The sequence below is a fragment of the Paramormyrops kingsleyae genome, chromosome 13 (genome assembly GCF_048594095.1).
Source record: "Paramormyrops kingsleyae isolate MSU_618 chromosome 13, PKINGS_0.4, whole genome shotgun sequence".
In the NCBI taxonomy this organism is placed as follows: domain Eukaryota; kingdom Metazoa; phylum Chordata; class Actinopteri; order Osteoglossiformes; family Mormyridae; genus Paramormyrops; species Paramormyrops kingsleyae.
The window spans coordinates 31,409,552-31,430,524 of NC_132809.1; the positions used below are offsets into that span (position 1 = coordinate 31,409,552).

General features: G+C 46.2%; 1 protein-coding gene across 3 annotated transcripts; it reads left to right on the forward strand.

Moving 5' to 3' along the window:
• The first annotated feature begins 311 nt into the window (after nt 1-311).
• Nucleotides 312-19,209, forward strand: mbtps1 (membrane-bound transcription factor peptidase, site 1). 3 transcript variants are annotated; one of them, XM_072698637.1, is made up of 23 exons: nt 312-569; nt 2,280-2,765; nt 4,942-5,199; nt 6,932-7,144; nt 7,758-7,868; nt 9,325-9,434; nt 9,590-9,706; nt 10,024-10,091; nt 10,505-10,607; nt 11,158-11,309; nt 12,596-12,757; nt 12,854-12,998; nt 13,148-13,336; nt 13,840-14,012; nt 14,524-14,639; nt 15,120-15,276; nt 15,368-15,492; nt 17,148-17,225; nt 17,454-17,594; nt 17,756-17,890; nt 18,028-18,154; nt 18,264-18,397; nt 18,511-19,209. In XM_072698637.1, the coding sequence occupies exons 2-23, from the start codon at nt 2,591-2,593 to the stop codon at nt 18,717-18,719; spliced, it is 3,198 nt and encodes a 1,065-aa protein (XP_072554738.1). In that variant the 5' UTR covers nt 312-569; nt 2,280-2,590; the 3' UTR covers nt 18,720-19,209. The 3 variants fall into 3 exon arrangements, with proteins under 3 accessions (XP_072554738.1, XP_072554740.1, XP_072554739.1); XM_072698639.1 differs by having other exon boundaries at nt 18,267-18,397; XM_072698638.1 differs by lacking the exon at nt 312-569 and adding an exon at nt 1,714-1,892.
• The last annotated feature ends 1,764 nt before the right edge of the window (nt 19,210-20,973 follow it).

Genomic DNA, 20,973 nt, shown 5'->3' on the forward strand with positions numbered 1-20,973 from the left:
AATATTTTATAACAGACTCAAAAGAATCGAATCACAGATGAAAGTTAATCTCCAATTCTTTTTATGTGCATTTTCAGCAGTTTTTAATCTTTCCTTTTACTGGCCACAGTTTTTATTTATACTGGTACAGTGGATGTAGTGATCTTTCTCGTATTAAAATTACATGATCCAACGTCAGTAAAAATAAGCGCACGACTTCCTGTTTTAGTCCTCGTTATTTGCTACTCTCGATGTCAATCACGTGATTGTGTTCCGTCTAAGCTTCCCATTGGCTTGTTATTCTATAGGCGGGGCTATTGCGCTCGAAGGCTATCAGCGAACGCTGAGCTGTTGATATAACGTCAGTTTTAAACGAGCAAAGTTTTGCGTTTCGAGTGCTGGTCTTACGCTATAATAACGACCATTTAAAAACACTAGGCTCGACATTTTTGGAGGGTGCGCTGTTTATTCGTAAACCAGGCATCCAAAGCTGTCGTTTTGGAGGAAATAGACACTTTGGTTAAGCCTGGGATATAACCAAGCGCGGCGTGTATTGGTGAGAATCCGTCGGAATGGAGCCCGGCGCTGAGGTAAAGTAGCATGTAGCCTAGCGGCTCCGGTTTAACCGGCCACCACGGCCTTCTCTTCAGCCGACTAACCAGCTAACACTTACAGCATAATTTATGGCACATTAAAGGGTATCACGCCGTAACTGAGACGCATGGAATGGTGTCGGCTGCCAGTAGATTGTAAATTATAATTATTGATTGGCTGTTGCTAGTTACTGTGACGCGAATCTAACGTGGTGGCAGCTGGTTGTTGTTTTGTCGTCTTAATAAAAGGTAGTCCCCGTCCTGCTTCTGTTTTTTCACTTTTTATTTTTTGGTCAGTTGCCAGTAAACTCCTTCCCCCGCTTTTCGTACCTGCTCTGGGGACCGCCAGCTCCTCCTCGGGGTTGTTGACCGCCGTTGAGACAGAGAAGGGTTCCGGTAACTTTGGGAGTTTGCTGACCCCATCTGGGTCACTGGGTTGCCTGATGCTGCCGGATAGGCCGGAGGCTCCAGTCAGCAGATGTCGGTTTACTTAGTCGAGATGTTGGACCGGAGATAAGTTAGTCCTTCCTTTTGCAATCACATTTTTTTTTGCATAGGTGGTCAGATAAAGTGCACTCTCTCCATCGCAGTATGTATGTTATCTAACATCTGTGATATGTGCTGGATCGCAGTTGTCATCAGCAGTCTTGTGCCAAATTGTAATTGCTGTCCCTAATCCTGTGTTCCGGCGATGCTGGACGGAGGAGCTTCACATCGGCCTCGTGTTTACTCAAGCGGCCGCGCTGTTTTTAATGCCCTTATTTTACGGGCATGAGTTTCTGTGTCCCATCTGGACTTCCTGTGATGGGGGTAGGGCCGCCTCGCCGTTCATGGATGTGATGGAGTGCGAGAAATGTGTGGACTGCTGAAAAATAGCGACTGCCGTTTTAACAGTTTTTGATGCATAAAGAACCCCGGGGGTTTTGGGGGGGGGGGGCTTTCAAAAAGTGCCTGCTAGTTCAGAATGGACGATGTAAGCCCAAGTAATACCTGCACAGGACTGGAGCGTTCCCCCTTGGCTGTGATGAAACCTAGACGACTGTCTGCCTCCCTCAAACTGCAGTTACGTTAGAGTGTGTATTTTTTTTCGTGTTTTTTCGTGTTGAGCACAAGAGCTGTAGAGGCTATGTTTAGAGATCTTGACCTCTTTTTTTTTTTCTGATTTTTTTTTCTGCCTTTATATTGTTTGGTGGCATGTCATTACATGTCCAGCAGTCTGAAGTCTGTGGATTGGTTCCTTTCGGGTCTGCAGAGTGTATTCAATCCTCTGGTCTCCGTGCCTGACCACTTGGAGGGATCCTGGTGTGGATTATAATTTAGGTGAAAATCCTTGTTGCCGCCTCTGATGCAGTACATGCCCAACTAAATTTCGTCCTCCCCAGTAATGCTGTTATATACTCTTGGTGTTGGCATGAGGCATTTGATACCGTAAGCCTTGTAGTATTCTATAATTTAAAGTTCTCTTGTGGCATTCTTGGATTTGTTTTGTAACATAATTGGAGTCTGTAAACCTTACTGAAAGGGGTGAATAATGTATTTTGGACACAGTGACTCACACCTACAAAATAAACAGCTAAGCATGTTGTTTTGAGGGGAAGGATGACAAGCGATGGTTTTCTCTTCGATATGGGTGAAACGCCTGCCATTGTGGTGTGTGTCATTTTGTTGATCTAGTCCTACAAGCTATGGCCTTTCTTTTGTGTCTAGGGGCCGCAGTAGATTCTCCGTGTTGCAGTATCTGTAAAAAATGCATCGCCTGGCCCCCGCTTTGCCAAAAGACTGAGCCGCCCTGTGGACACCTCCGCCCAAGATGGAGAGAAAACGGAGAAAGAAATGAGAGCTTCCAGGCGCCGTTCAACTTGGGCACCATGCAGCTTCATGCCAAGCAGTTCCCATCAGACTTCTTAGTGTCTTGATTTTGGTTGTTTTTTTCTTTTGATGTGGTGAGGAGCAGCGTCGGCTCTGGGACAGCACTATACAGAGACAGTAGGATTTGTAGGGGGCTGGCAGCTGCGGTCATGACTTCTCCAAGGGCTCTGTGGCTTTTCAGCATCATGGCCCTCCTGGGGTGGAGGTTGCCCCAAGTTGGGAGCAAGCGGGAAGGTGTGAGCATGTCCCCGGAGGTACTCCATTGCCCAAATTGCTCCCAGCTCACTCTTAAAGTGGAGTTTTCTACGAAAGTGGTGGAACATGGTAAGTAATGGGTTTCTCTGTATTTATGTGTCTGTTTTTGTTTGACTGTTTTGTGATTATAGAATCTGCCAGCCATTTGGTGACTTTGCTTCTCAGTTACACAGAATGTCTATCTGTGGAGTGTGCAGTTTTTTGGGGGGTGCAGGGGGCAGTGGGTTCCGGAGTAGAACGTGCGAATTATGTCAGATGAGGTGTGTATTAGAGGAACAGACAGGGTAACCCCAGCATATTTTTTCTCACATTTTACATGCATACAGAGGTCTTTGGGAAAGTCACAGGTGTTAGGAATGGAGGGAACAGGAATGGCTGGTTAGCTTATGGTGAAAGTTGTTTGCACTGATGAAGTACTGGGTCACTCCTCAAATAATTAACTTGACTGGGTACCTTTTTACAAGTGATTCTTCTCTTTACCTGATGGTTTCATGTGTTTGTAAAAGAGATGTAATCCATTTCAAAATGTAATGTTCGCAGTGACTGATTTTTTTCAGCCTTGTAAGCTGTTTGTTTTGAACTACTGGTTCAGATCTGCAACCAACCAAACAAGGCCGAAGATTTTCTTTCTTCAAATACTTATGCCGGTGAAGGCCAAACTAGGGGTCTGTGTCTGCAAGCCTAAATATTACCAGTGTTGTAGAGAGGGTCTGACTGCTGTCTCCCCATTCAGTAACCATTAAGGAATCTCTCTGCTACAACTCACTTTTCCTGTGTGTATGTTTGTTTTTGCCTCCCCCCCCCCCGGGTTGGGTTCTATAGTATCAGTTTATATTGTGGGCTTTTCAGTTCCTTCAGTGACTGTTCAGTTGTATTAAGTGACAAATGTTTCACATGGTGCGGCTTTTGTCATCCTATCAGAGCGTGTGCCGTCTTCAGAGTACCTGCTTTGCCCTCCTAGATGTATAATTCTCAAAGAAGGAAAAAAATAATAGGATAGTATAGTTTTAATATAGTCTATTGTAGTCTTACAGTCTTGAATACTTTTAAGGTCACATTCCGTCCTGTGCCCTCCTTACAGGAGTGATTGTTCATTGGCTGCTGGCCCAGAGTGTTGAACAGCCATTCTTAAAGGAAAGTGTCCAAGTGGGTGACCATGGGTATCTGTTTGTGGTGTGTATGAAGGGGGGAAAAAAGTTTTTTTATATATATATATATAAAAAAGAAAATATAGTGGCCTGAATATTGGTCCTGTGAATGCATGTTTTGTCCACTGCCAATTGCCCCATTCACTTGAGCTTTCCTCACCACTGTGAAGGTCGTGTCTGTGTCTGGCCTGGGTGGGCTTTTATGGGGGGTGCTGTAGGGTCTCTAGTGGTTTAGAGTAAATACCTCTGTGGGCTGTTATTTAATCCCCCCACACTGTAACATAAGGTAGACGCTGTGGTCCCTTTTAAAATCAAAAGCTGAGTACTCTAGTTTTGACCGAGCGTGTATATCTTTAGTTGTGATTCTGGGTGAGAGTGTGCATGTGTGCACATGTGTGGGTGTATGTTTCTTGCCCCAGCTACCCCTTAAATTAATAGTGTTGATTTGCTCTCTGGACTAGATTTCACAACTTGTGGTTATCTGCAAGCGCTGCATGTGTTTGGGACATCAGTTTGGCTGAAAACAAACCATAGTTCTTGGGTTTATGTAATACACAACTCGCTTGCATATTTTTGGTGGGAATTAATGTTCATTTTCCCAGCATGATGTTTAGTTTTATGTTTGCGTATTTAAAACCCCATTTCGCAGAGCTCTTCTCTGTTCTGCCATACTGACAGTTTTTGCTTTTCCAGCCATTGTTAGTTGTTGGTTCAAGAGGCTATAGTTTAGTTCCTGGTTCCTTTTCCCTTGAGTGTTACCTGGAGCATATGCCTGTTTAGAACTGATTCAGGTGCAGATTGTTCTAACTTTATTTTCGCACCATCTGCCCCACCCTGGAACTTAGTCTTAAGTAGTTTTATTGACCCTACAGTATGAGGATAAACAGACCCTCTGGTGTATTGTGGTATAAATGGAATAGAATTTCCGAGGTGTAATTATGGTATCTCTTACAGTAAATCTGACAGGTAAATATAGTGTGAGCTGTAAGGTGTACAAATTTGACTGTTTTTTTGATCCAATGCCTTCCTGGTTATAAACGCCCGTCTGGCGTTTCATGTCTAACCTTCCTCGTTTGTGTACCTGTCTCCCCCCCCAGAGTACATAGTGGTATTTAATGGCTACTTCACGGCACGTGCGAGGAGCCGGTTCATCAGTAGAGCGCTGCACGACTTGGACGCGCTGGTCTGGAGGATCATGCCGCGGGACAATCCGGCGAGCGACTTCCCCAGCGACTTCGAGGTGGTGCAGATCCGGCAGGCTCTCCCACAGGGTCTTCTCACTCTCCAAGACCACCCCTACATCAAGAGGGTCACACCCCAGCGCATGGTCTTCCGCAGCCTCAAGTTTGTGCAAAGTGAGTGTTGGCCATCTCTGGGCCGAACCCACACCACCTTCAGGTGCTGGGAAATGGGGTTCGTTACCAGATGGTAGTAGGTTCTAGTCTAGTCTAGCTGCATGATCATTGACACTGCTTCAGCAACACCGTAATCATGCAGGTTTCTAACCCCCTTCAAATGGTCAAAAACCTAAAGGCTGATAATGGTGCCCCCCACCCTGATGCACAATGAACTGTCCTTCCTGCTCATGTCGTCATGGTAACCAGTCGCACAGGTTTTTCTCCCTTATGTTTATGATCTGCTCCATTTAGTCCATTTTACTTGGTAGTTAAAAAAAAAAAAAAAGGTGGAGGCACTGACATGAGAATCTTCTGGAATGTAAACACCCGCCAGCCGGTGTAGTTGTGCAATGCCGCTGTTCGGTACCTGGTTGCCTCCCTCCCCCCCCCCGGCCATCCAGAGGTCAGGATGCTTCTTCCTTATCCCCTTAGATTAGGGTGTGTTTCACATGTGCACACGCTGTAGTGCGAGCACACAGCACACCATTTGGCAGTAATATCAGCGCTGGTCGCTCTTCGTGCCGATTAGAGCCATCTTTTATTGCTAGGAATATGGGCCCGGTGCCCGAGCCGGCACGTCTCCGACCAGCCCCACCCATGACGGCACTGCAGATGGGGGGGGGTGAGTGGTGGCTGTCAGCTTGCTGTTTGTGGTTGCAGACCTGCTCTAGGGAGCGGGGGCTCACTGGAAGGGTCCTGTGTAATGTTCGGCTCCCCCAGGCTTGGGTTTTGTACCCCCGCCTTTCAACTCTCCGCTGCAGCTGTCACTTTTTGTGTTTGGTAACCAAGTATATGTTGTTTAGATCCTTTAATGAAGTTATTACAGTATTGAACATGGAAAGGATTACACACCTGATTTTGGTGGTTAACCTGCAGTGCATGTGGGAGTCTCAGAGCTTTGGTTAGGGTATCTCTTGTAGCCTTAGCATATTTCTTCTCAGAGCAGCTCTCCACCAAGCCTGCTAAAGCTACAGGCCCAGCAGGAATCACCTGAGCTCAGTGCCGACAGCCTCTTGGCGTCAAGGCAGCATAGCCTTTGTGAGCTGTCTGCTGTTTATCTTAAAACATCATTAAATTATCTTTAAACTTTTTATTATACGCTTTTGCTCTCAGAATCAGATTTAAAAGCTGTTTTCCCCTTAAACACAAAACCGCCCCAGATGCACAAGCCCCCTGTCATTGGATTCTTCAGCTTTTAATAAATGGGTCCAGTTCCTGATACTGCGGGTTTGGTGTGGTGTGTCATTTCACCTATTTCATGACATTCTTTACTTTGTTGGTGTTCCTGTTCGCTTTCTTTTGTGTGTTAAAAAGTAAGGAGACAGAAGACTGAAACCTGTTTGGCTTTAGTAGGTTATCTGTCATCTGTTTCGTGGTGTACTCCTATTCTTTTATTAAATCCATCCTTCAGCTGAAGCTCTCCTTCAGCAAGTCCTTATTCAATCACTTGCCTTTGCCCTATTTTCAGTTTCTCATGGCCAAAATGTTTTACGCATAGCTCAACAAGTAGAGCATTGTTCTGACAGCACATAGGTCATGTGTTCAAATTATAGGGGGAAGACATGTTCTGTAATTCCTCCCTCTATTGCAAGTCACTCTAAGTGTCAAATGAATAATTGTGTGGCCAATGTCTTTGTTTTTGCTTTGAGTGGTTTTGGAAAAGCATCATTGTCGTTCTGTATTGTGGTAGCGCCGGAGCCTGGCTCAGCAGCTCCCTGCAATGACACTCGCTGGACCCAGAAGTGGCAGTCGTCTCGGCCGCTGCGCCGGACCAGTCTGTCACTCGGCTCGGGCTTCTGGCACGCCACGGGCCGCCACAGCAGCCGACGCCTCCTGCGCGCCATCCCCCGACACGTGGCCCAGATCCTGCAGGCCGACGTACTCTGGCAGATGGGCCACACCGGTAAGGGCGGCTGAATGTGACGAGGGGCCAAGGCTTACAGCTTCCTGCTGCTTGCGTGACTGACGGTGCAGCGTGGCCACTATAGCTGCTTATGACCCCAGCTGTGGTCTAAGGAGGTTTTCTCTGTGCGAATCTGTATGTTATTGCACCTCACAAGCCAGTCTGCGTCTGTAACGGGAGCATGAATCGGTCGTTTCCTGTATGCCCTCATTTATTGGGCGTGATTGTGTGTTCAGGAAAGTACTGCTGGTGCAGGTCACAGTTGGCACAAGATGGGTGCTCGGCCTGTTCAGCCATTATGCAGCAGGAGTTTGTGCTTGAGGGTGTCTGAGAACTTTCTAGAACTCCTGGGAGTGACGGCATAATGAAAGAATAGCTGTTTTTCAGTGTATTAGAGTGCTTTAATGTGATGGCTTTTGAATGTAATGTAATGGGTTTTCAATTATGTGCCTCTGGGGGCTATTATGTGACACTTAGAATTTTCTGCACCTCTGTGTGTGCCGTGTGTACAGTAGCATATTCTTTACTCTCTTTTTAGGTGCCTTTTATACACACGGCGTATAAAGCGTGTCTTCGTGCGGATTAATCCCACGTGATTGTACCATGTGTCCAGGTTCTGGTGTGAAAGTGGCAGTCTTTGACACCGGGCTCAGCGAGAAACACCCACACTTCAAAAACGTGAAGGAGAGAACCAACTGGACCAACGAGAAGACGCTGGACGACGGTGAGATCTGGCTCCCTGTTCGGATTGCAGGCCGCCTCGGAAGAGGCTCTCGCACGGGGTTACCTGCCACACGTGCTCGTGGCGATCGTGAGCCCCGAGGTCATGAAAGGAAGTAATCTGAATAGATACTGGTCTAAAAACAACATGCACATTGGCACCAGTAACACCGAAAAGACCTTGGACTTGGACTTCCTTTAAAAGCACTTATCAGCACCAGTGTAATGAATTTGATTGTGTTCTAGTTCGATCTTTAATATTGTCTTTAAGGTCTCTGAGGCCACTTTTCCACTGAACCAGGTTACCATACTTTTGTTTCGGTGCTTTTGATACTTTCCCTTTTCCATTGACTTCCGGTCAAGAACCAGTACAAAAGTTCCAGTACTTAAAGTGCCAAAACAGCAGGGACACTTTTTTTTTTTTTTTTTTTTTTGGTACTGGTCTTTTCTTTGTCAACTGGTTATGCAAATTGCCTGCCTCTGAAACACAATCCAACCAATGTCTTAAAAAAAAGCTACAAAGTCAAACGGCAATAAACAAAGTTTTAAAAACATAATAATAATGGATGTGTGGACAGATCAGACCCAAGCTTTAATTGGGGGCTGGTCGGAAGAACAGATACAAGATCAGGATGGCATTGCAAGAAATGAAGTATTTTGTGTAATATACTAGCACGACACAGCATTGGGAAATTTTCATATTTTGCAATAATGATTTATTGTAATAAATATTGGGAAATTTATAAAGCAAAAAAGGAGTTCCACATAAATTTCTCACAAACCCACCTAGGAATGATTTAAACAGCAGGCATGAAAATAATTATGATCGTTTTTGAGAAAGCATGCAGCGCTCATGCAAAAGCAGCGGAGGTGAGCTTTAATGAACATGTACTAGATAATCTTGAAAAGGCCTTAACATTTAAATTTCTTGCTAAGTTCCCTCCCCTCCTCCCCATAACAGTAAAACATGTTTTGATGAAGCTTAAACTCCCTGCGCTATAATTTGCATTCAGAATTGAAGGTAATCAAAAGCCTGATCTTACTCTAGCTGACTGGCAATGTAGGAATCGCATGTGCATAACATGTGGTGATTTTGGTATTAATATCGCACGTTGTGCAGTCCTATAATATACTGCGGCCATTTTTCGAATTGGGTGCAAAATATCCCGCCTTGCGTTGTGATGTCATTTGGTGACGATACCAGTTTTTACACCAGTGAGAGAACCAACACATTGATGTACCATACAGTACCAAAAGTACGGTACCTGATGCAGCGGAAAAGCACCCTGAGAATCACGTTTAAGGTGGTGATAAACATATTCAAAAGAGATCTTAAATTTAGCTTAAAATGAAATTAACTTTCTTCTGGAGAAGCTTGACTGTATAGGTAGGTGAACAGTAATAGCATTGAAGTTGATGTGGTTGCTGAGCGCTTCCTGCTTCCTGTGTTTCTGGTCCAGGCCTTGGCCATGGTACGTTTGTGGCTGGGGTCATCGCCAGCATGAGAGAGTGTCAAGGGTTTGCCCCCGATTCAGAGCTTCACATCTTCAGAGTCTTTACCAACAACCAGGTAAAGCCCCCCAGCCCATGCATGTTCTCCTCAGCTTTGCATGTATCCATGCCCTCTGCAGTCTCGCTCAGATGTGCACACGTGCTCTAAGGACCTGTAGTCACTCAGCCTCTCTGCGCCTAGCCAATGCTTATTGCTCATTTCGCTCTCCTTAGGTCTCCTATACCTCCTGGTTCCTAGATGCGTTCAACTACGCCATCCTGAAGAAGATCGACGTGCTGAATCTCAGCATCGGTGGGCCAGATTTCATGGACCACCCCTTTGTCGATAAGGTGAATCCTCCTTGATGTTTGGACACCAGTGCCAGGTCTGGGTGGTCATGACCCCTCGTGCTGTTGGGTCTCAGTTTTCTTGTTCCCGGGTTAATTTAATATAAAATAACATCGCCCAAGCTCTGCAGGTTGATATTAACCCCCAACTGGAAAGTCCCCACATCCACAGAAGTGGGGTGTCATGTTTTCCTTAATAATGTGACCAACCTGAGTGCTGGGATATGACCACACACGGGCTCTGTGGTCCTCGTAGACCGTACTTTGGGTTTCTATAGCCTGATATCAGTGTCTCATACATAACCTTTAAATGTGTGCAGGTCTGGGAGCTGACGGCTAACAGGGTGATTATGGTTTCTGCTATTGGGAATGATGGACCACTTTATGGGTGAGTTTGGGGAAGGGAGGGTGACGTGTGTGCGTGTGCGCACGTGCATGTTTTTGTAATCATTACATTGTGGGAACCAGATTTCCACAGTTTAATAAAAATCTGTAACTGTTTTCGATCCCCACAAGAATAATCTCAATCTTCAAAAAATCTGTGAATGCAATGAAAAAACTAACAATGCTGAAAGACTTAGTTACTTAAGGTTAGAGATGGGTTGGAGATAAGGTTGTCATTGTTGGGATTAGGGTTATGCATATAGAAATGAATGGAGAGACCCCATAAAGATATGAATACATAGTGTGTGTGCGTGTGCGTGTGCGGCACATTTAAATCTTAATCCCTCCGGCCTCATGGCCAGACTGAAAGGCAGGACCCAGATCACGACAGTGCGATGGCACGACCTTGTCTCTTAGGACCCTCAACAACCCTGCTGACCAGATGGATGTGATTGGTGTCGGGGGCATTGATTTTGAGGACAACATCGCTCGCTTTTCATCCCGGGGCATGACCACATGGGTAGGTCGCACAGCAGCGTCCCACTGTCTGCTGGAGGCCCCAAAAACATGGAGTGAAACTACTGGGCACTTATGAAATGTGCTAGAACGGAGTTAATGACGTTAATGCATGTCGTCAGAGGGCTGTTTTATTGGGGATCTTCCTTTGTCCTGTTATCTTCGTGCTGCTTGTCATTGAATAGGCCTAATTTGTTTTTCGGTTTGACAGTAATCACCGCTGCATTATCTTCCATTAGCTCTGGCCTATTTAACTAGCACATCCCCAGAGATGAGTCAGACATACAGAATTCTATTCTATTCCCATAAGGTCTCATTAATAAGTTTTAAGAAATGGGGAGGGAGAAAAGTGTCAGGATTCTGTTCAGGTTCCTATTTTAGTAAAAAAAGAATTAGATTGTCTCGACATAATTGCCAGCATTTTTGTGAGATTGCGTCCCCCTCTGCCCTTACTAATTAAGTGGTGCGTTACAAACCGTACAGCTTGGCATCTCCGCTGGCACGACGTCCTTAGGGCTTCCAGTCTCCCTCCGCTCACCCGGCCTCTCCCACAGGAGCTGCCCGGCGGCTACGGCCGCGTGAAGCCGGACATCGTGACGTACGGCTCTGGCGTGCGTGGCTCGGGCATGAAGGAGGGCTGCCGCTCGCTGTCCGGCACCAGCGTGGCCTCGCCCGTGGTGGCTGGGGCAGTCACCCTGCTGGCCAGGTGAGGCATTGCGCTTTGTGATGATCCCTTGGGGCAGTCACCCTGCTGGCCAGGTGAGGCATTGCGCTTTGTGATGATCCCTTGGGGCGGTCACCCTGCTGGCCAGGTGAGGCATTGCGCTTTGTGATGATCCCTTGGGGCGGTCACCCTGCTGGCCAGGTGAGGCATTGCGCTTTGTGATGATCCCTTGGGGCGGTCACCCTGCTGGCCAGGTGAGGCATTGCGCTTTGTGATGATCCCTTGGGGCGGTCACCCTGCTGGCCAGGTGAGGCATTGCGCTTTGTGATGATCCCTTGGGGCGGTCACCCTGCTGGCCAGGTGAGGCATGTAATTAAATTAAGCCCCTTCCCCCCCAAAATGCCAGTCTCTCGTATGCCCTTGAATGAACATTTAACTACCCACTGGACAAGCTGAATATAAGACTGCATATTTTTCCTGAAAGTTGCTTCTGCAGTTTCTTCCAGAGCAAATCGTCTTCATGGGTGTTCAGTTTCGCTGATTCTGTTTCAGATCGGATGTTGCACTAAAGCTGACTTTTTACAAAAATGAGTCAAGAAGTTGTCATGCACCCTGGCCACCTGTGTATCTGAAAACTGCATGGTTACATTTAAGAGCCGTTGCTTCATCTTTTCCTCTTCACATGTTTCCTTTATTTATCTTGGTGGCTTTCCATCAAAATGTTTGTATGAAGTTAACAGAATTCACCCATGAGGCTGACAGAAATGCCAGAGCTTACACACTTACAGCATGCTGGTGTCATAGCAGAACTACATAATGACCCCAAGGCATCTACAGCGTCTTCACTGGTTCGTCTAAGCAGAGCTGTGTTGTGTTCCTGATGAGGACTGGCCAGTGCTTTTCTGCTGAATTACCCAGAATCCATCAGTCCAGGGGAGTCTTCTTACTCTGAACATCTACCTTGGCCATCGTTCAGCATTATATTCACAGGAATACATTGACTGACCTAGAAATACCGCAGGAATTCGTCTAAAGTTCAGTAATGAAACAAAAGCATCATTGTTCAGAAATTTAAATGTGTGTAAATGACACTTAAGTGCAGAATCATTTACGTTCCCCTGCTGCTTCCAGATTCCACAGTTCGCAGGTGTATAATTTGCTTGTGAAGAGTGTTTTAGACCTTCAGCTTTTCATGGATCTCATTTATTTCTTATTTGTGCTGTAGTGGGTTTCCAGATTTGGCCTGTGTACTTTATTCTCTGGGAGTATCCCTCTGGAGGTGCTTGGTGTAGGAACTTAAATATGCTTGGATTCCCTCCCCCTTGCAGTACTGTCCCGAATCGGGAGCTGGTGAACCCAGCCAGCATGAAGCAGGCCCTCATCGCTTCAGCTCGCCGCCTTCCCGGGGTCAACATGTTTGAGCAGGGCCATGGCAAGCTGGACCTTCTCCGCGCCTATCAGATCCTCAACAGCTACCAGCCCCAGGCCAGGTAGGCTACTCTGCTGCTTCATTCCCATTCCTTTACATCTGAGTCTCCACGGTGCTCCTCTTCAGTATGACAAATGGCCCCCATTTCCTGTTTCAGCCTGAGTCCCAGTTATATCGACTTGACGGAGTGTCCGTACATGTGGCCCTACTGCTCCCAGCCCATCTACTATGGGGGCATGCCTACCATTGTTAACGTCACCATCCTGAATGGGATGGGGGTCACAGGCCGAATTGTTGACAAGGTGAGTAGAATGTGCTCTGCTCCCTAAATATTTAATTTGGTCTTGCCTAAAAGTTTTTGGCTTTGAGCTCAAAGCAGCAGTAGAATTGGGCAGCGTTTCTCAAAGCTGCATTTGAATTTCCCTCTTGATGGTCTCTCCTGCTTCCTCAGCCTGTCTGGCAGCCTTACCTGCCTCAGAATGGGGACCATATCGACGTGGCGGTCTCCTACTCCCCCGTGCTCTGGCCCTGGGCTGGGTACCTCGCCGTCTCCATCTCGGTGGCGAAGAAAGCGGCGTCATGGGAAGGCATCGCTCACGGCCACGTGATGGTGACTGTGGCCTCGCCGGCGGAAAACACTGTGAGTCCTGGCGCCTTTCTGGCGCCACCTGCTGGCAAATGAAGGAAAACGATGCAACTGAATCCAGATGAGAAATGTGTTGTCAGCGAGAGCAGTTTTTGTGCCTCAGATGAAGTATAAATCTCCATTTTCACATAGACCTAATGCTTATTTTGGAATTGTGTGTAGTAAGGCTGCAGTTTGCCTTAATTATCTGTGTTATTGTAGCATATTGCTTACTGGCTAGGCAGGTGACTTGAGTGTTTCCCCTTCTGTTAGAGGCTGGTAATGTTGGATTTTTATGGCCTCACTTACTCATGTGGCTTATGAGAGACTCATTTTAAATGGTGTGACTGTCAGGTTTTATATCATGGGGCTGCTTAAGTCTGCAGGCAGTTTCTCTGTAGTGTTCAGCTGGCATAGGAAGCCGACAGCTCTGGAAGGCATCGAAAATCATGGTCTCTTTCTCCAAGGGGGGGTCATGAGTGCTACCTATGACCATTGTGGTTTGTGTGTTTTGCCAGTCAAACGCTGGTGGGGAGCTGACATCCACCGTGAAGCTGCCCGTGAAGGTGAAGATCATACCCACTCCTCCACGCAGCAAGAGGGTTCTGTGGGACCAATACCACAACCTGCGCTACCCCCCCGGGTACTTCCCGCGAGACAACCTCCGCATGAAGAACGACCCGCTGGACTGGTGAGCTATATCTATTATCCGGGGGGGGGGGGTGGCTTATAGTTACGCACTGCATAGTACATGGGTACACGCACCGAAATATAAATGCACAATGCCACATACAAGTGTGTTTAAAAATAAATAAGTAAATGTATGAACATGGCAATAGATTAAGCTGGTGAGCATGAAAATAGGTACAGTTCTGTGGTAACAACATACAGATTTGCAGGTAATTATTGTATAAAGATAAATAGGCTGTTTTTTCCAATAGAAATAGGCCAATTTTGCACATGTTCTCTGGGTGATTTACTGGTTGTACAGGAAGGAAACTGTGTAGCACAGGGCCATGGAGGTCAGTCCTGGGTTTATACGTCCTATGTGACCTAAGTTTTTAATGTAATTTAAATCTGGGAAGATCTGCATGATTGTTTAGTTACCAGCAGGGGGCATCTGTTGACTGTACAGTAAAAACTCACTGGCAGATGTTATTTATTCTAATGCTCAGTTTTGTGGTGTTTGGGTCTTTCTGTAGGAATGGAGACCACATCCATACAAACTTCAGGGACATGTATCAGCACCTGAGGAGTAATGGGTATTTTGTGGAGGTGCTGGGGGCACCGCTCACCTGCTTTGATGCCAGTCAGTATGGTAAGAGGTCACATGACTTTGGCCGTTATCCATTGCATCTGTGTAAGCAGTTTATAACCGTGCCATTGATGGTCCGTGCCATTGATGGTCCGTGCCATTGATGGTCCGTGCCATTGATGGTCCGTGCCATTGATGGTCCGTGCCATTGATGGTCCGTGCCATTGATGGTCCGTGCCATTGATGGTCTTGATTTGGTTTGATGCAGGTGTACGAATGTCCTCAATGAGTATGAGGACTATGAAGTCAAAGTTGTAATTGTGCAACATAATCAAATGAATGTTTTGAGATGGAAAATATAATGAATATGTGGGAGGAAGTTCCAAATGTCACCTTTGTAAAATTTCCATATTTTGGGACATGCGTGCTTCACCATTGTTGAAATAGCCCTTATGTTCAGTTACCTGTTATGAACATCCGTCCCACTGAAGGTGCTGAACTCCTGGCGTTGTACGTGTCTTTATCGGAGACGTTTGTTGACAGGAACCCTGCTGTTGGTGGACAGTGAGGAGGAGTATTTCCCTGAGGAGGTCAACAAGCTTCGGCGCGATATCGACAACGGGCTGTCGCTCATCATCTTCAGTGACTGGTATAACACCTCTGTCATGAGGAAGGTGAAGTTCTACGATGAGAACACCAGGTAGGGACTCCGCAGCTTCCTTGGGGCTCCGCAGGATCAGAAGAAGGGTTCCGATCTGACGATTGCTCCCTGGCGTATGTCTGATCCGCAGGCAGTGGTGGATGCCGGACACAGGGGGCGCTAACGTGCCAGCCCTCAATGACCTGATATCCATTTGGGGGATGGCCTTCAGCGATGGGCTCTACGAGGGCGACTTCGCCATGGCCGACCATGAGAGTAAGTTATCACTGAACGGTGACAGAGGTTTTTAAACTGTTAAACTGGTTTTTAAAAAGTCAAGCCAGAGGGTTATTTAGATTTAATCGAAAAGTAATCTTAAACATCATTGTTTTGACTCTTTGTAACAATGAAGCTTTTACCTTTCTAGTTGTTCAGTCTGTTCTTGCCATACACATAGCTGGCATGGTGTTCAAAATCAGTTCAATGTAACACAGCATCATTGTGACCCATGAACTCTGCCAAACTTCAGTGTTTTTCTAATTCTGTTAACTGTGTTCATTCCCACATGTGGCTCAGGCGTCCTCTGGCCTAGTGTTGTATTGTAACGTCTAAATGAATCATGTTGAATATTTGAGTCGTGTTCCTCAGATGTTTCTGATAACTGGCCTTTCACGATTATTGCATAATCACCTGATTGCGATTATTTGAGCTGACTGTGATTATTTTGCATAATTACTAGGTTTTCTCCATTCATCTGTATAAAAATAGCTGGATGAAACGTCATATTTCTATCACTGTTTTCGTATTGCTTTCTACTGTGTAATGTCATTAAACGAGTGCTAGTCAAACATCGTCGTGCTAATGAACCGATCCATACAGCCTGCCCTATTTGCACCTCATACATCTGCATTACACTTTACGGCATATTTCACAGCGGTGCCTGATTTGTACCACTTTGTTTCACAACCCAGTCTGATCCTGTTAATATTTCTCTTTCATCAGTTCAGGTTCATTTTGCAGATAGCTCGTGAACGATCTGTATTAGCCAAGAGTTGGACATTCAGCCAGATAGTCTGATTTTGGATTCTTTGTGTTCTTGTCTGTTTGAAGTTTTGCAGAGCACCTACACGTGTCTGAGGGCTTTTATGGGTCTCATTAGGTACTTCAGTCACAGTGGGTTGACTATATGTCCCTGACTGCTGCAACTATCATGCTGCAGCAAAGTCAGTAGAGTATGTCAGTAAGACAAACAACTAGAGAAACGTGTGTTATTTTGTCCATTTTTTTCTGATCCCACTTCCGAGTGATATAAATATGGCTGAAACAAACACAAAGCCAAAATTCACATTTCAGTTCTGAGTGAACCAAAGCTATAAACACCTGAAAATACCATGTCACTGGATAGCAGCAATTTCACATATGGAAATATAAACCAACATTTCAGATATGGGATATAACCGTGTTAATCCAACATCTGAAAAAAGACCAGATACACTAAGAATGACAAGTAAAGAAAACCTAAGTCGGCAGAATCATTAGCGCCAGCGTCCTGTATCACGATTCACAAAGCCAGATTTCTTGCTTAGCTGGATAACTTGTCGGATTACAAGTTAGCCTGCTTAGTTTGCTGTAAATGAAGACAAAATGCAATGTGGTGTACGCATGCTTGTCTTATCTGCCCTCTACAGTTTTTGTTTACAAAGCTTAAAAGGCAAACAGAAATGCCATTTTTAGTTGTATGTTTGAGTCCAATGCTAATTAATAGCTCTTCCTCATGAGGTGTATGTGTATTAAACCATGATTAGGCTAACTCTATAATGGTGTTATAAAATGAACAGAAAAGACAAATTATTAGTCACAATTATTTGTACGACAGTTAATCGTCCAGTAAATGGTGACCTAGACACTGTCCTTCTCCTCCTCCACTTCAGTGTACTACGCCTCTGGGTGCAGCATTGCTCGCTTTCCGGAAGACGGAATCGTCATTGCCAAGACCCTGAAGGACCAAGGTGGTCATTCTAGCTTCCTGGTTTTATAGCTGCAGACCAGTGTTTCCCACCCGGTCCTCGGGGACCCCCGAGCAGTCCAGTAGGGATCTGGGAGGGAGCAAAAACATGCACCGTCTGGGTGTCGCTGAGGACCGGGTTGGGAAACACTGCTTATAGACACTTCAGCTCAACAGCCACTTCTGGCTTGTGCTGCCATGGCAACCTGACCCCCCTCTCTCATTTTCACAGGACTGGAGGTTTTGAAGCAGGAAACTGCGGTAGTTGACAATGTTCCCATATTGGGTCTATACCAAACCCCCTCTGAAGGGGGCGGCCGGATAGGGCTGTATGGTGATTCCAACTGCATCGATGACAGTCATAGGCAGAAAGGTAGAGAATACTTCATTTTAATTTTGAGCTTAAATTCATAACCTGAAATCCATAAAAATCATGTACTATTGTACTATGTAAGAAAAGGTATTAAAAATACACTGATGGTTTGAGTGTGAACATCTAACCTGGGTTCTCATTCCACCACTTACTCCCCCCAGACTGCTTTTGGCTCCTGGATGCTCTCCTGCAGTTCACTTCCTACAGCATGACCCCTGCCAGTCTCACCCACTCAAAGAGCCGGGTGGCCCCCCCCTCGTCAGTGTCTGAACACCCGCTGCCTGAGAGGTTGGAGGGTATGTCAGTGCTCCCCCTACAGGCAATTTAACAGCATTGTCTGTTTGCAGAGGCGCTGGGGTGGTCATTGCATATTTATTAGAAGTGTTACAGCTCCTTCCCTTATTGTATTTGAACCATTGTGTCGCTCTTACAGGTAACCACCTGTATCGGTATTCGAAGGTGCTGGAGGCTCATCTGAGAGACCCCAAGCCTCGCCCGCTGCCAGCCTGTCCCCACCTGTCCTGGGCCAAACCGCAGCCGTTGAACGAGTCCGCACCCAGGTGACTGTGTGGGCTGTGTGAGATCGCATCACTTCTGCTGTAAATGGTCTTCTAGGGCTGCATGTGAGGTGGGGATGATTGACTTCAGCTCTCGTCCTCCTCTTCTAAGCAGTAACCTGTGGAAGCATCAGAAACTGCTCTCTGTGGACATGGATAAAGTGGTGCTGCCCAACATCCGGCCCTATCGACCTCAGGTCCGACCCCTCTCCCCCGGAGAGAGCGGGGCCTGGGACATTCCTGGAGGTGATTACTGAGCCCCGTCTCTCGCCCATGCCAGCACTGCCCTTGGCATTTTGTTAGAGCAGTTGAACGTCTGAATGAATGCTGGTCCCCGTCACGCTGTGTCTATCGTACAGGTATCATGCCAGGCCGCTACAACCAGGACGTAGGACAGACCATCCCGGTGTTCGCCTTCTTGGGTGCCATGGTGGTGCTGGCCTTCTTCGTGGTCCAGCTGACCAAAGCCAAGAGCAAGCCGAAGAGGAGGAAGCCTCGGGTGAAGCGGCCCCTCTTCCTGCAGCAGCTTCAGCAGCAGCCGCACACAGGCAGGACTCCCAGCGTGTGAACTGGACTCCACCCAGATGCCTGGGAAAGCCGCCACAAGGGGGCGACAACGCGTATGAGGAGGTCACAGGAGTTCATTGAGAGATGGATGACCGTTATCAAAGGAGCGTGACCCGTATGGAAGAAACTTTCATTCCACTGACCAAATTGGAGAGTTGGCTTGAATCCTGATTCTTCTCTTTTTGTATTTATTTTTATTACTAAATGTTTACTAGACCTCCTTCTCCAGGACTCTTTCTAAATGGGAAGAGCTTGACCATTCAAGCCGGACTGAACGCTCTGCTTTTGGAGATGCACATTTTGGGAAACATTTTCACTTCTTTTGGTTTTCTTTTTGTATGTCAGTTATTTAATCCGTTCATCTGTTTTTATGGAAATGGCCTTTGCCATGACACTGTACATATGCATCATTGTCTCCATCATTACTGGAGGTAGAGGGCTAGTTGCCCTTCTCTCCGCCTTTCCAAATATACTCAAATATGAAGCTGAAATTGAATCTGGGTTTTATCTACGGTCCTGGTTACATGCATGCAACACTCTTGTCTATACAAGTACCATATTCTCCAAGTGTATTAAATTTTACATTGTCATTTACATTTTCCAAAGGGACTTGTAGGTTATATGCCTTAACCCATGTCACAACCATCACAAGCCAGACGTGAGGCATGAGAATATGGAATATTAATGTATTCCTATAACAACTCAATGGCTAATTTGTGCAAAAAATGTTCCCAATATGGTTCAGCTGGTATCCTCCTTTTTACCATTATATGGTTGGATATCTGTGTAGTACAGTAATGTTTTTTTCCCAGAGACTTAAGCCAGTAACTTCACATTACAAGGCCACTTCTTTAGTCCTGGTGGTGGCTATTTCTAGCATCATTGATGGTCAGTCACTGGTCCCTTAGGTCTTCCTCTACCTGCTTGATCCATGTTTTCTTTGGTGCTGTTTGTTGAACCCTCCATTGGACAGGTGGCTCTCGCCAGTCGATTGGTATTCATTCTGCAGACATGGCCAAACCGTGGCAGCCTGCGTTTTTGGATTTGTTCTTTGATTTAAAGGTTGATCGCACCTGATCCGAATAGTTTTATGATGCCAATCGCTAAGAGAGACAGCCAGGATCTGCCCTTGGGTATTGCATTTGGAAGACCTCGAGCTTGTTCATGTCTGATCCATGTTTCTGATCCATACAGGAGAATTGGCAGGACCAGTGTTTAGAAGTGGTGAATTTTAGTCTTGGTGGAGATAATGGCTTTCTTACAGAGGCACCATTTCAGTGAAGCCGCTGCTGCGGCCAGGGCGATCCTACAGTGGACTTCAGTGGTGAATGCTACTTTTCTTCTGCTGCACCAGTGATCCCAGGTATTTGAACTTTTGGACCTTCTCAGTTTGGACTCAGCTGCGATGACCGTTGGCTTGTGTTCCATCCGTGGTTATAACACTTGGTTTTGTGCTCTTTGAGGGTCAGTGTGTGGCTCAGTGGGCTAATCCTCTGTGTCTGTGATCAGATGGTTGCTGGTTCCTTCAGCAAGGCCTTTAACCCCCAGCTCCCTGGGCACTGCAACAAGTGGCTGCTCTTTGTAGCCAGCTTGCCCTCACCAACAGAGAGCAAGTTGTGGGAGTTGTGAAGTGAATTTTCCCATGGTGATCAATAAAAGTATCAGTTCTTATCGATAATTCTTCTAAGTCTAAGTGATGAAGGACGTTGGTGGCCTCTGCCTCCATGTTGGCAAATATTGCACAATATTGTCATCTGCAAACATCAAGTTGCCCTGGAGGCTGTTTACATCATACTGAACTCCCTGTCTGTCCTTTAATGCTTTCATTATGGCAGAGGAGAGGTAACATGTCCTTGGCGGACCCCAGTTTGAATAGAAAATTCCTTGGATAGTTTGTTTTGTATCTGCACACTGCTGGTTGAGCCATTGTATGATGCTTGGAAAAGTTGGATAGTTTTCAAAGGTATGTGCTCATTTTCCAACGCTATCCACAGGGTCGGCCAGCGAACACAATCGAATGCAGATTTGAAGTCAATGTAAACAATAATGGCACGTTTTCCACCCCAGATCATTTCCTCTCTTAGGTGGTAAATATTTGATCGATGAGGCCTAATTTCTGGAGATTCAGTGGTAAAATCAAAGCCAATGAACATCAAGAAGGTAGATGGCACCTTTCTGAGCTCCCCTGGTGAATCTTTCCCCGATGATGAGCTAATAGTTGAAGTGAAAAGTGCAATAAGATCATTGAAGAATGG